Source organism: Syngnathus floridae, chromosome 19 (assembly GCF_059516105.1).
Source record: "Syngnathus floridae isolate MCC-2025c chromosome 19, RoL_Sflo_1.0, whole genome shotgun sequence".
NCBI lineage: Eukaryota > Metazoa > Chordata > Actinopteri > Syngnathiformes > Syngnathidae > Syngnathus > Syngnathus floridae.
This window is the reverse complement of record NC_142431.1, coordinates 6,856,423-6,871,376: the sequence shown is the minus strand read 5'-3', so window position 1 is coordinate 6,871,376 and position 14,954 is coordinate 6,856,423. Positions and strand designations below refer to the sequence as shown.

The following is a 14,954-nucleotide window of genomic DNA, read 5'->3' as shown; positions in this document are numbered from 1 at the left end:
TATTATATATATTATGTAATTATATTATATAAATATTATTTTGAAAAGAAACCTTAGTAGTAACTGAGCCAAGGCTTGTTTGTACTATGTGCGCATGCCTGACACGTTTTCTGCAAACAGTCGCGACAACGTGTTGACAGAGGCCAAATTTAACTTTGAGTCAACATTACGTAAAAGCTAGCGCCGTACATCTGCGAGATGAGCGAGAGAATGATATGATTGACAGATTTATATAGTTGAGGACGACAACGTATAGATGCTGCACGTCAAACTTGTCTTGGGACTGAGGCAATAAGCATGTTGCCATAACTACTTACAGGACAGTTTGCTTTGTGTGTTCTACCTCGCCATCGCCTGGTTACGTACGCATATAATAATCAGGATGCGATATGCTCACTTACTGATACATACTTTATTCATCCCGAGGGAAATTATTGCTTACATTCCAAAATGAGACACTGAGATTTGTATTCATCACAGCGCTTGAAAGAGTTGCGCCGAGGACCTTGTCTACAAGCAGCTGCGAGGGCCATGTGCCAAAAAAAACAAGCACTCCGCGCAAACGGCTATCGCCCGGTGTTTCATCGCGTCCTATCGGGCCGATTTTTTTTCTTCTTCATTCCGAGCGTTACCTTGAATCTGTCATGTCAGCAACACCCCATAAAACTTGTATCGTATTTCAACTTGCCTCGTGTCTGAGGATTGCTAAGCATGTGAGGCAGACGGACTTTTTCTGCCTTTTGCTTTCAAGGACAGAAATATAACAAAACGGGATGATTGTTTTTCCAATGTGTGTGGACCCACCCTATGAAGACTTCCTTATCAGTCTGCTTTTCCTTTTTTTCCAAGCCAGTCAGCTGTTCCCACTGCTGTGTGTTTTCCTTGTCATTGTTTGAGATGTACTCAAGCTTTGTGCATTGCGATGGACCAAAAAGGACGAGGAGTTCGTCCGTGCGAAATGTCTCACACGGGTGTCAAGAGAACAGAAATAAACCCGGAGGGTTGCATAACAATGAGATCCTCAATGCTGTATATCAGATTTAGTTTTTTTTTCAGTATCAGGCTGGTATCGGCAGCCTCTCTTCTGTTTATTTCACTCTGCCGCCTCAGCATTTGGGCTGATCGGACAGGAAAGCCAGCTGCCGGCAACTACCTGACGAGCGGGGCGGCGGGTGTTGCTTTGGTACCGCCGTTTGTGCACGTTGAGTTTCCTGTCAAAGCCACTTAGGACTTTCCCCTCATAATTTTCTCCGCATCGATCGTTTCTTTTATTGATATCTCCCATATCACCTGGGAGTATGTCTTCCCTATTTGTCCTCTGTGATTATGTCGTCTTTGTGAGACAAGCCCGCCCGCAGCCGCATAGCCCGCAAAAACAGACAAACTAGTTAGAACCAGTGGGCTGCAGCTCAACGACCCCCTCTCCACACACACACACACACACACACACACACACACACACACAAACACACACACACACACATACATTCAAGTGACTCCTCACACATGGCGCTACGATTTCAACAGGCTTTTTTTTTGGCCCCATTGCAGTTTGTTGTGCATTCTCACACACATATGGGAGCCATTAGGAAAAGAAACGGATCATTTTGCACCAGTTGACGTCGTGCAGTTAATCTTCTACAATTGTACGACTCTTGTTAGTGTATATTCTCATGCACCTGCGACTTATACAGCACGTATCCATTAATAGAGGGCAAACACGTGACATAAGGATGCAATAAAGTATTTATCAAGCTAGCTATTTAACCCGTCTTACGATGCATACGCTATCTTTGTAGATTTTTGATGTCAACAACTGTAAAGGCTTTCTGCATCTCTTTTAAACGATGGGCTTCACCTTTGGCTTCCTGCCTTGACAATGTTTTCTGTTTGCAGACAAAAAAAAATACTGCCGCTTCCTCCTAGGTGTCTGCGATGAGGCACTCTGCCTACTGTACGCATCTGATAGCGGAGGCACGCCATGCGGTACGGGTCACATGAGACAAATGACTCCTGGGTACTTTGTTTGTGGTACTTCGTTTGTGAGTGTGTGTGTGTGTGTGTGCGCGTGTTGGTGTGTGCGTGCGTGTGTGTGTGTGTGTGTCAACTATGAGAAGCATGTTGTTGATGATGAAGCAACGCAAGCGAAGACAGGCCTCGGCTGCAGAAACATGATAAACCGTGTTGTTTTTTTTCCTTTCCCAATGCAACTTATCCTTGCTGTTGACTAAATTAGCATCGCTCACACACACACACACACACGCGCGCACACACACACACATACACACACACACATACACACACACACACAACAAATAAACAACTTCGATTTCCTAGAAGTTTATGGACAGGCTCCAATGAATGTTTTCCAGAGATTTTTTTTTGCCCCGCCTCTTCTCCCCACTTCCTTAAATGGCCCCACCTTTGTTTTTTAGGCCACGCGTAAACAGATCGAGAGGTGTGTCGCTCTCCGCCAATGGCGGCTCGGCCCGGCTGCTGGGGACAACCAATCAGAGTAGCCGACGCGCCCTCAGTTAACGGCAGTTGTTGTTTTGCTGTCTCCTGTTTTCTGAGTCTTCACAGTGATGCATGGAAGGGGGAGGGGGGGAGCATTAATAGGCTCTAAGTGCTTGCCCACAATTAGGTGGGGGCTAATCTCAATTTCAGGAGTGTGTGTGCGTGTTTCCACTGCACGCACACAATTCTACAATACACAAAATATTCACATGCTTTTTATCGCTATCTACTTCGCTTTCTACCCCTTCACTCCTGCTCCCCCCCCCCCAAAAAAAAGACAGAGCACACTTTGTTTCTTGCACATAAACATCATTCACATCCTCCCTCGCACAGACACACACGCACGCACACACAAAGACGCGTGCACGCTGATTAATGCTGGTCACAGGGTGTGGAAGCTTGGCAAGTGCGGTAACAACTGTGTCCCAGTGCAAACAGGACACCTAGCAGTAAACAACACGAGGGCTGCAGCACGCAGAATCCTGCCCATTCCCGCCATGAGGATGACTTTTTCTTAACCTCGTTCTTTGTTCGGTTCTGTGAAGTTTCGAAGCGTCCCGGGGAAAAAAAAAGTTAAAAAACAAAACAAAACACACTATCTGGTTCTGCCGCAACAGTCTGAGCAAAGAAAACATCCATGGCTTGTTTTTCCTCATTGGTTGCCAGATCGAGTTTCACAATGACAAATGTGTTTGTTTTGGGGTTTTTTTGCAACAGAAGTCTGAAATCTGTCAAACTCCACAAAGATGATACGGCCAATTTCACTGGATCAGCCGAGAGTGTTTTTGATTACTTTTTACTGGCCAGTACTTTGCACCTACTTTGCTCAAGATGACTTGTAAAACTCTCCCGAAGAAACAAATTGAACTTTAGGATAAAAACAAAAGCGCGTGCTGTAACAAAATCAAATATTAATTTTCGGCCATCTATTGGTTCCTTGCGGGGGTAGTGAAAACATCCAAGATGGAGAGCGATGACTGAATGTTTGCACACAACGTCTCGGCGAGATGTTCACCTTTGCACACCTGTGTTCCGAAACGCACGGTTAGGTGCGGTATTTCGCAGCGGTTCCCTTGATTCAACAAAACCTACTTTGCTGACCCAGATTTCCAAAGAAGACACAAAAAGTAACAGTTGCCATAAAAGAACTGGTTGTGCTTTGCAACCGCTGAATCAGCAACAAATGGTTTAAACATCCAATTTATGCTAATCAACTCATTTTCATCTGGAGCTAGTCAGAGCCGCATTTACATATTTCAGCGTCCAGATTCCTCACTGCTCATTTGAAAACAAATATTAACTTTGGGCTATAAATACAATGTCTCTTGGTGCATATAGAGCGCGAGTCCCTGTATAGCTCACAATATTTAAAAAAAAAAGGGCAAACAAAACAAAGGCGTCTTGAAAGTCTGCAATGGGAACATAAACAAAGCCTCCGTAAAGATAAGCAAACACCAGATGGCCAGTAAGAACTCGGAGACAGAAAGAGAACAGTTGGAGTGTTTCAACACACACGCATGATGATTTGCAAGAAATTGACCTATTTCTTCTGCTTAACGGGCAAGGATGATAAATCATAGGGGCTTCTTTCACGACAGGTTACAAAACCTCCACTTGTTCCCCGGACGTGGAGGAGACACGTTACATAAGTTATCCACTATGTTTGCTTTCCCTCGACGCGGCGTCAAGTATATGACAAGAGGTCCATATGGAGTTCCTTCCTTCCTTCCTTCTAGTTTGACGTCAAGTGATGAGAAGCGAATCAGTGGAGCCTTTGACGCTTGCCTGAATCGGGTCCAATGAACATGGCACAGCACGGCACTGACGAAAATTCCGAAAAAACACACTTTGCGCTGTTTCTAAACTTTTGCTCAGATCTCTGTCTAAGCTATTTGGTGCCATGAGATTACAAACGGGATTTGAAACGTGACGCTCATAGTGGTTAATCGCTTTTGCTGGAAGTTTACGCTAAGCTAGCTAGCTAAGTTGGCATAGTCGTGACCATTTTGTAGAAAAAAAAAAGTTGAAAGTTGAGAATGTGAGCTGCATTGTGATGAAAGATAAAGCTTTTGTCTCTGCAAATTCCAACTGCATGAAACATTTTTTGCATTCTGAAGCCAGCAGGTCTGGGATATGGATTAAGCTTCCTTGTTACCAGTGAGAACGGAATGACAAGAAAATACCAAAGCACAATATTTCAAGAGAATTTGGATATTAACGGAACGGAATCCTAATGACATTGTTATCATCTATGAACCAAGAAGAAGTCCGCCAACTAACTCATAAAACAAACAAAATGAAAAAGTAGGCCAAACAAACACAATGACGGCCATTCTAGTTATAAAATGGTCATTACAGCTTAGCTCAGTACTCCAAATAAGGAACTAATTGGTCCGTCCGTGAGCTTGTTTTTATCTCATAAAGAACTTTAAGAGCTGCCAAATATGTGGAATAACAAAACTTTTTTTTCTTTTAAATTCCATACCAAAATAATTGGCAACAATCCATGAGATTATCTTAGACAAGCCTATATGTCAAGTCAATAAAAAGATACCCGAAAAGTGTGATGGAAAAAAATAACGGTGTGGCTCATACAATTAAAAGCTGCTGAGAGATGAAGTCAAAGGTTAGGTGTGCTCGGGAGGTTTGAATACGTTGAACTGTCAAGTGAGGAAAAAAAAAAAAAGGAAGCGAGCCAGCGTTTCCCTTTTCACGCACACGTCCTCTGGCACGTTACACACATGCGGTCGCTGAGAACAACATAAAAAGTGACAACAGAAGCTTATCGAGTGAGATGATCATACATTGATATCAGGTTTTATTTGCGATTGGATTTTGAGTTAGTCGTCGATTCATATTTATGATTTATCGCATAATATCGGTAAGGCGGAGCTGATTATATTTAACAGGAATTGTGGTCAACACACACACGTTGAGTCAAGGTCAGAGGTGAACGACTGAGAGAACGGGGTGGTCTTCGTAGCGCAGCTTCTGACGAAGGGCCTGCAACATAAAAAAGCGCTCATATACACGGCAACAACGCAGCCCGTGAAAAGCTCACAATAGCTATTCGGACGCAACGGCGCGGCGATTGGAACAATACAGCACGTGCTAAAACAACACGGCAGCTCGGGACTGAGCTTGTGCAAAAAAATAAAATAAATGACAGTGTTGTTCCAATACTTTTGGAGGGGACTGTATCTGGGGTTACCTCTGTATACTGTTAAAAAAAAAAAAAATCCCCTAAAACAGCACTGTAAACATTGCTAAGAAAAACATACATTGGGGATTCGTGTAATTTTGTTTGTGTATTTTTGGCAGTTTGACCAAAGTGTTGAGCAGAGTGCGGTTTGTATCCTAATAGGGGTCTACCTCAGACTTAAGTCAGGCCCGCAGCCAGCTGACTAGCTTTGGTTACCAGATGAATTGAAATCCTTCACGCTCCCTGCTATAAATCTCCCGAGACATGTAAACACACATACACACACACACACACACACACACACACACACACACACACACACACACACACACACACACACACACACACACACACACACACACACACACACACACACACACACACACACACACACGCACGGCAAGGCAGACGGATCAGCAGATATTCAGCGCACGCGCACACATACACACAGGCCTGACCACATAGACATGCACGCAAACAAATACACACCAGTTGGATGACAGCCCGGTGACCAGGGCAAAAGGAAAATATCAAAATCATGCGGAGCATTGCAAACATTCATGCCCAGTGCATGGAAAATTCCCACCCCCGGCAAGACCGCAAAGGCAGCGCGTGGACTCACAGTGCCCTCATGTGGCCGTAATGAAAATTGCAGCAGGCAGTAAAAGGTCCGTCGTGAGCCATCAAAGAAAAGGCAGAGCGAAAGAGGGTGAAGAAGGTAAAAAGGTGTACTGATTTCATTGTCTTTATACGTGACTTCACTCAAATTAATTCTGACCAATTGGCCATTTTAGTGTATGCGTGTCAAAAGAAGCCAGCTCGAGATACGACGTGTGTATGTTGTTGTGTGTATTTAGTACAAGACAAGGGCACATTGAAGCATCAACAAGTCCAAATTTTAATAGGTCCGTAAATACGTAATTGTCGCATGGTCAAATGCCAAACCACATAAAGTTATGTGTGATTCACACAAAACGAACGATTCGGTGAACAATTCTTTTGAATGATTCTTTTGAGTGAACTGATTCTAAAGATTCAGTTGGAATAATTTGTCGCATTAAACACGTTGTGCTGCAAATAAGCGGGCAGATCTGATTTATGATTGTGCCAGCTTGGGTTTTCACTGGCAGCGTTAAAACCAACAGAAAAGAGGATTTAACACATTCTTGGGGGGGGACGCCTTCACCAAGGAAGCATTAGAGGGCCGTAATAAATCATTTTCGAGGAATGTAATTTCATCTGGGATTGCTGTATAAATATCGGCGAGGCTTGTGAGTCTTGTTTATTCAGCGGAATGGCTTGACGGCGCGCTGCACTCGCTATTTTTTTTTTTCAAAATACGTTTGTATGAAGTCGAGAAACATTAGCATTAAACGGGATAGAAATCCAAACACGCTAGCAGTCAGACCTCACACTTGAGCATTTTTTGTGGGTCTTGAAAGATCCATCAAATTTTTCTTGCACCTGCTACCTCACTTTGCCTCCAATTCCGTTCTCCACTTCCAAGTGAACCTAAGCCTTCCAATTCCACTCCTCTGGCTCTCTATCAACTGAATAGCACGGCTAGAAATACTCAGTCCTCGAGTAACACAGTGCCCACCAACCAACCAAACAACCAACCCCCTCGCCATTGCACTTCATGTCACCAGCACCATGACGACTGCTAACACTCTGCAAAATCCCAAACCCGACATGAACCCATCCCTCCCACCATGCAGATTTTGGTGGTTTGGGGACCCGTGGTTTGGTATGGTAACCACTATAAAAGCCTGCTCGTTTTTTTTATCATTTATTCAGGCTTACCGGATTGCCGATGACCTACTTGCACAATACCAACATGCCCCCCCACTTCCTTGAATCCAGTCTTTCACTGTAGGCCAAAGCATCCTGCACTGGTTTTGAAAGTGGGGGGTCTGTCTGTGTATCCCCCTCAAAAATGAAAAATAAAAATACACGCCATTAGTTAAATTGATTCACGTAACCCACCCATGGGAAGCACAGCTGGCAATATACGCAGCGTCAAGTCTCGTTCCCATCTTCCATACCAACACAGAATTTGCCTGTGTAGTCACTGTGCCAAAGGTCAGCGCCTGCTGCTCGCTGAGCTTACTCTCCCCCTCTTCGTACAATTTGTATGACCTGCTCTACAGAGAGTTCTTCTAATCCAAGCAGATCTGCGCAGACCACAGGGCTATGTACCCCCCCCCCCCCCCCTCGATTGACTCAGTAAATCAGCAAGGCTCTAAAGAGGATGGACAGCATGCCCATGCACATAAAAGCACACTGAGGCAACACATTCAAGCATATAGAAAGGGAGCAAAATGGAACATTCCGGAAATGATCACAGATTGCCTGCCACGACAGTCCGAACGGACACGACGACGTCATGCCGCATCTGTCCAAAAATCTGCACATGATGTTTATTCAGCCTTGACTCGAGCGATGCGATAGTGAGAACATGTCGTCACACATCCCGTTCTCACCACTATTTACCAAGAATTCACGCAAAAAGTCAGGTGGTCTACTTTTTCTGGTAGAGGTGGGAGTCACTTTGGAGAGGAAAAAAAAATCGGCACGAGTGTTTATTACGACAGTTGCCAGGTTGTGCTAAACGGCCGTGATTAACTACGTGGGGCGTTAAAAAACTAATCACGAGAATAAATAAAGCACATGGTATGATTCTGACAGACCAGTTACCGCTCCATTTAATAGACGTGACCGTACAATCGTTTGTATACGTGTGAGGCACAAATTGAGGTTTGGATTTGAATAATGCATGAAAGAAACCATTAAGCGTTCGATGTAATGTAATCAAGTGTCAATGTCGACTTGCTATGATCTATCCATTTGCAACCCTCCCGCATGCTTGATGCAAAGTGAATGAAACCATTTGAGAGGCAGAACACAATGGTGCAATTACATCATACAATGAGGCCACTCTGTGAGCCTTTCAAACGACTGGACTGGACTGGACTCCTTTCATGCGACCGAGGGAATATGGTGACCGGGTGATGGAGTCTGCCCACCTCGTCAATCCCAACAATTGTCTCTGTTGATTTTGCGTGTGTAGGTGTGTGTGTGTGTGTGTGTTTGTGTACAGCATGTCAATCCATCTATGGGTATAGACATTTAGTTTATATTGCAAGTGATCGAAATACTATTGTGGGAAAGACTGATACAAAAAAATAGTTTGACCTTTGACCGATTTGCATCCAATAAATGACCTCTTGGATGACCTTCTGTTTTTTGTTGACAAACTGAACAGAAACGCATGTACACATGGACGAGGATAGCTCATGGGAACGGGTGCACACACACACACACACACACACACACTCACAAACACAGATCCCTATTTTCAGCCTTGACCCAATAACCCTTCACCCGTGGGGCTCACTCTTAATACGTGGGGCAACATAACACCGCAAAGGCATCAATGCTGGGGGATAAATAAAGTTTTCTAAAACCAAATCTGATTTTGCTCCAAAAGCTATCACAGCTTGTGAGGACATTTCCAGAAATTTCCTTCGGAGGATCTGACAGCATTAAAGATCCGTCTGAGCTGCCCCCCCTCCCCAAAGAGCCATTGTTCTTTGGGTCAGGCTGCAATTGTTAATAAGAACTTGTTCTTAATAGTTTGCCTGGGTAATTAAAGGTTAAATAAAAAAATAAAATAAAAAAAGGACCCTCGTTAAAGTCGCCCACCACCCCTTTCCATTTCTAACAAGAGCAAAAAAAGGTGTGGTGCGGATGAGAGGAGGGGGAGGTCAAGGATTTGGGGTCTTCAAATATAAGAGCTCATCCTCAACGATGGGCTCATAAAAAGCAGCCTTTGGCAAGCCGTGGGGCAAATGCAGCTTAGCATAATTCAAAAATACCAGACGGCGTGTACTACAGTGCGAGGCTAAAACCTCCAAAGCAGCTTTCTCCCTCTTTCATCCCTCGGCCTCTATCCTCCACCATCCCAAAACACTCCAGCGAGAACAGCAAAGGATGCCAAGCCCCTCAAATTGTTTCTAGCGACTGGTAATAGAGAGCTCGGCTCTGACACGTTAATCCTAAAAATATCCATCTCACTATCCCACTGTGTACGGTAGGGAAACTGATTTCAGCTGATGCAGTTAAGACCAGATGACAAAAGCGAGTTAAACATACACTAGATCACGTTGTAAGTGTTGGATGACAAAGATTGTTATGAGATACTTCCAATAAACATGTCAGCTCAAATTGCGTTGTCAGGATGAGACATTCTAACAAGCAACAAAAAGAACGAGGGAGTAATTCCTCTTAAACGGTAGATGGCGGTGATTTTGTTCAGTATTAGAGCATCTTTGTTATAACTTTTATTTCATTTTATTTTAAACATAAGATGTAGTTACAGTATTGTATTGTTGAATTTGTATTGTTATTGTGTTTCACTGATGACAATGCATTTTTTTACGATTGCAGCTATTTTGTTTTGTTAACTACAATAACATTGGTGCATATGATATTTTAACAGAAGAGTGCTGTCTAAGGGCGTCATTGATGCTAATCCAATTGACAAAGCAGAAATTGGTTTTGAGAAGGGTTGGTACTTCCGAGTAGGTGGCAGATGGCAGCTGATCAATGAAGGGGTTTCGTAAACAACAGGAATACTAAAGCCTTCCTACCTGGACCGCCTGTAAAAGCCGGAGGCATCGCTCCCTCACGTCTTCAAAAGGACACCGCTTGGTGAGCATGAGGAGATGAGCCAAGATGTCGTTCAGGTCGCTGTTGGGAGGTGACCCGGATGCCAGTGAGGGAGAGGACGCAGGCACAGGCTCGATAGCCTCCACTTTTCTCAGGACCTCTTGGCGAAGGTGCTCCATGGTGGCCATCCTGGAGCTGGCATCCCGGCTGGCAAGCCCATCCCACCTGCCCAGAGTCTCCTGGTCCTGCATGTCCATCCTCTGATATGGAGACTTGATGTGTGTTGTTGAAGTACAGTAAAGCTAAGGCAAATATTAGCAAATGAGATCACTCAAAATGTACACATATGGGATGATACACATGTATCAAATACCGATATGTATACAAACCACATAATTGGCAAAAACGGAGTGATGCAGCAAAGTGGAGATTGTGGCATACAAGACTGCAGAGCTGCGTATTTAAAAGACTACCAAATGTGCACATACAATGACAATATGATAACTGTTTATTGACGTCAGATACCAACATCTGCATTGCCTTCTAAAAGGCATCCAGCAGGGGATTTAAACCAACCTCATACCAAGACATTGTTCCTCATACTTGATCTTCCACCACAAAAGAAGCCTCATAAAAAGGAATAACAATCTCCTGCAGCTTACTTACTTACTCGCCTGTAAATGACAACCTTGAACGCCAAAACGTCATTAAAAATGAGTAAATACCGAAGCCTGCCTGTTAGTCACCGAGCTCCATTCAATCTGCTCCTATACCAATACAGTGCAAGTAAAAGGGCGATGTCGTTTGTCGAACAAGGGTTAACAGTCAAAATGTGACAAAAACAGAAGGGTGTCGTGAATAAATTACTTACTTTAGTCACATTCTTCGGTGCAGGTCTTGCAACGGGACACCTTTACAGAGAAGTGACCAGCCTCGTTCGCCCTGCAGCAATATTACAAGGGGGCAGAACGACGGGGTAAATATTTGATTGATAGCCAAATAAGCCAATGGCAAGAGGTAGTCTGCTCTTAGAGGCGGGACAGAAGAAGATCTGACAGCTGATTGGTTATCAATCCGTTGGCAAGGGAAGGCTTTCGGGAGTTGAGTTCTCATCGAAGCTTCCTGACAATTTTGTCTAACCAAAGGTAGTTTTGTATAAACTACAACTCCCAGCATGCAACACGCTATAACGGTCTCTCCCCCCCCCACATACCTCCTCAACTTGTTTATCACAAACTACGTGCAGTGCGGAAAAAAACACCGAACAGAAAAAGGGGGGAGTACTCTTCAACCCCCCTGCACTCTTGGGTTGTTGTTTAAATGACGTCATCCCTATTTGTGCAACGAGTGAGAAAAAGGTTAGAATGTTATTGGATGACCATTCCTTGGAAAATGTGTTGTAATGTATGTCACAGTAAAATTTGTAGACTTAGTGAGAAAGTAACATGAAGGTAACAAACGATAAAAGATTAATAAATGTAATGGCCATGGCCCCTGCATGCTATAAAAAATAACTTGGCAACGTTTTAGAATGCTTACTGTTGTTTGTCCTATGTGCTAAAGGCCACCCAGCGTATTAAACACCGTACAAAGAATGCAAGTGATAAAAAATCCCTAATGTGCAGAACGAATAATATTAGTGCAACTAGAATCAATTGCCAATGTGTTGGAAAATATCTTTTGTCAGTCGTGCAAAACTTTGACTTTGACTCATTGTCATTGAAACCATCAATTATTATTCCAATTCAACAACTCGTGTCTATGAGGACACACTTACGAGACAGTGACGTCTTTAAATCGCGTAATCTTCAACAAAGTGTGCAAGTAGATGGCGTGGACAGGGTGGAACTTGTGTGCAGGCGGAACAAGAATCAAGAGGTCGAGAAAAAGAGGGAAATTTAAACCGTCGGAACCGTCTGTCAAAACGGCTGCATTAGCGCGCAACGGCTAACACAAATAGCTGTAAATCAAGAGTAATGAATACAGATGCATGCTTTCTGTTGTGAACGAGATTTCTCGTAATGTTACAGAATGGAGTTGAGCCACGACAAGGTAAACGTTTCGAATGTGGATCGTCGTGCACGTAGTGCTAACTCTTAGCCTATCTTAAATTTAATCTTTTAGGCTGCTGCAAAAAAATACGCAGTGTGTAATAGATATATAATAACACCGTGGTCGTTATATTTGCTAATTAAACATGATTTGTATTGAATTGTAGATTCACTACTCTGTAATAGTACAATTTCATTTCTGTGTAATTGAGCAATGGTGTTGAGTGTCCTCTCAGTGTGTTTATGGAGTTAAGTTGCCTGCCACCTCAAATGATGCATGACAAGTTGAATTCACTTTCTTTCTTCTAGAATGTAGATTGTAAAGAACTTTTGCATTGTTATGTGTAGCTTTTAGACTCCCCCTCCAAAAACAGCTACATAGGGAGCTACTACCAACCTCCGGACAAGATACTGGCAAGTCCAAAAGGAGCAGGGCGGAACCCCAAAAGCGCAGATCCCCGTATGGACGGTCCTGAGCTCCAACTGACTATACAGAACAGCCAGGGTATGTAAGGAGTTTAGGGGGGGGGGGGTTGGTCAATGTCACTAAAATATATAATGACACAAAAAGTCATCTTGCCCATTGTAGGTGTCGCGGACGCACTGAAGACACTTCAGGAAAAAATTAAACGGCTGGAGCAGGAGCGGCAGCAAGCGGAAAAGAGTTCGGATGCGAGGAAGCATGAGCCTGCCGCCATGTCAACGAGCCTGCCGGTGACCGAAAGCAAGAACAGGAGCGGTAACTACATACACAGACAAAAATGGTAAAATATCAAGTGATGGCTCGTAAGTGAGATGCGGCCTTGGTGACAGAGCTGGACTCCAAGCTGCAGTCTGCTGAGTCTCGCTGTAAGATGCTTGAGAAGCAGCTCGACTACATGAGGAAGATGGTGGACGGGGCAAGGAAGCACAAGGGCACTCCGATGGACAATCAGGTATGACGACAATGCACTCGACCACACACCTATAAGCAGTGTTATTATCTGTCGTTTGAACTAAACCTATAGAAGCAACAAGAGAAGGAGCCAAGCAACGCAAACAACCAAATTCAGCGCGAGAAGCTGCAGAAACTTGAATCGGAGTGTCTCAAACTGAGCAGAACGCAAAACTTGTCCGAGGTAAGATTGCTATGTCATTACCTGAAATTGTCTTTTATTTTTTTGTAGCTCTTTAATTTTGCCTCTGCTATTGACAGATGAAGCTTGCTGTTCTGGAGGAGAGGCTTCTGAAGGAAGAGCATGAGCGTAAACTTGTGCAAGAGAAAGCAGGCCAGGTAAGTCCAAATCCATTCCATATACAGCAGCAGCCTCCATGTTAAGATTAATTTAGTCCATTTCACCAGTTACAATTTAAAAAAAAAAAACTTTACGTCCACAGCTGCAGCGAGAGTTGGACCTCAACCTCCGACTATCTTCTCCACCGGCCGTCCACCAGACGAAGCCAAAGAAGACTCCCCAAAAGCCCATTCTGGTATTATTTAAAAATCTGGGGCTGCTTTATGCGCCAACTGATGCCTGCTATGCTCCAATTCAGAAATCCCCCATATCGAATGGGATACAGAGGCACAAAAGGATTCCATTTGTGGCAGGAACGGTAAGTCCTAGCAGAATAAAAGCACTCCACACTTGCCCTATGTAACATTTGGATGGTTCTACTCTCAGTCGACCAGCCCGAGCCACTCGGTGCACGCCAACATGCAGAGCATACTACACATGTTCAAGCACCACCATCCTCAGCTGTGCGAGCGATTGAGCGCCCTGCACTGCTCGGGCGGCGCCGGTGCCAGGAAGAGCCTGCGCATGGACGTCCAGCTGGTGGCCCAGGAGCCCGAACCTGACGCCCAGTCGCTGGGCTCGCTGTCCGACCTCCTGCTGGCCCTTCAGGACGAGCTGGGACAGATGGGCTTGTGCGTACAGCCGACACGAACATTATACACGCATTTAGTAACATTTATCTGTGCGTTTCAGTGAACATCAAGAGCTAATGCGTCAGATTGACGCCACTCAGCAAATGGAGCAACGGAATAAACTGCAGAGAGAACTGGAAAGTATAGTGGCCAGGATGGACAAAAAAGGAGCGCAGATCATTAAACTGAGAAAACACCAGCAAACGGTAAAATCCACGTGGGAGTAAAAAAAAAAAAACACTTCACCTATCAGATGTTTCAAAATCTCCATTGCGCGTCAAGCCTGACATATATTATCATTCTTTCAGGTCCACAAGTTGAGCCAGCAACCGCGGGCCACCAACAAGGCCACCGAGCCGAACACTGTGCAGCCATCGTCGTCTTTTCCTGCACCGAAAAATTATAATCGTCATCAGGACAGGCCGAGCAGCGCAGGTCAGCAGAGCCTACGCATTCTCAGGGAGACACAGAAGTTGCGCAACAGCCTCAAAGAAGAAGACATCAGATGGGAACCTTGAATCTGATGAGCCACGTGTTTTTAAATCTTAATTTCAACTGTTTATATCTACTTTTTTTTTTAATAAAATATTTGATACACTTTGTTTTA

At 44.2% G+C, this 14,954-nt stretch overlaps 2 protein-coding genes and 1 long non-coding RNA gene across 3 annotated transcripts in view; 2 read left to right on the top strand and 1 right to left on the bottom strand.

Annotated features, from left to right (window-relative positions):
• Nucleotides 1-2,839, top strand: part of LOC148381954 (uncharacterized) — a 7,674-nt gene extending 4,835 nt beyond the window's left edge. Inside the window, exons 2-3 of the long non-coding RNA XR_015854340.1 lie at nt 1,897-1,986; nt 2,436-2,839. This is a non-coding gene — a long non-coding RNA (uncharacterized LOC148381954). The remainder of the gene's footprint in view (nt 1-1,896; nt 1,987-2,435) is intronic.
• The window catches only part of sesn1 (sestrin 1), a 27,946-nt gene extending 15,637 nt beyond the window's left edge, over nt 1-12,309 (bottom strand). The window contains exons 1-3 of the mRNA XM_088361618.1: nt 12,168-12,309; nt 11,262-11,332; nt 10,372-10,692 (exon numbers count right to left, since the gene is read on the bottom strand). Coding sequence (XP_088217744.1) covers nt 10,372-10,647 — 276 coding nt within the window. The 5' untranslated portion in view covers nt 10,648-10,692; nt 11,262-11,332; nt 12,168-12,309. The remainder of the gene's footprint in view (nt 1-10,371; nt 10,693-11,261; nt 11,333-12,167) is intronic.
• Nucleotides 12,234-14,954, top strand: cep57l1 (centrosomal protein 57, like 1). The gene is made up of 11 exons (XM_088361624.1): nt 12,234-12,442; nt 12,790-12,946; nt 13,031-13,180; nt 13,255-13,376; nt 13,449-13,559; nt 13,637-13,714; nt 13,819-13,911; nt 13,975-14,034; nt 14,103-14,347; nt 14,409-14,553; nt 14,656-14,954. The coding sequence occupies exons 1-11, from the start codon at nt 12,422-12,424 to the stop codon at nt 14,863-14,865; spliced, it is 1,392 nt and encodes a 463-aa protein (XP_088217750.1). The 5' UTR covers nt 12,234-12,421; the 3' UTR covers nt 14,866-14,954.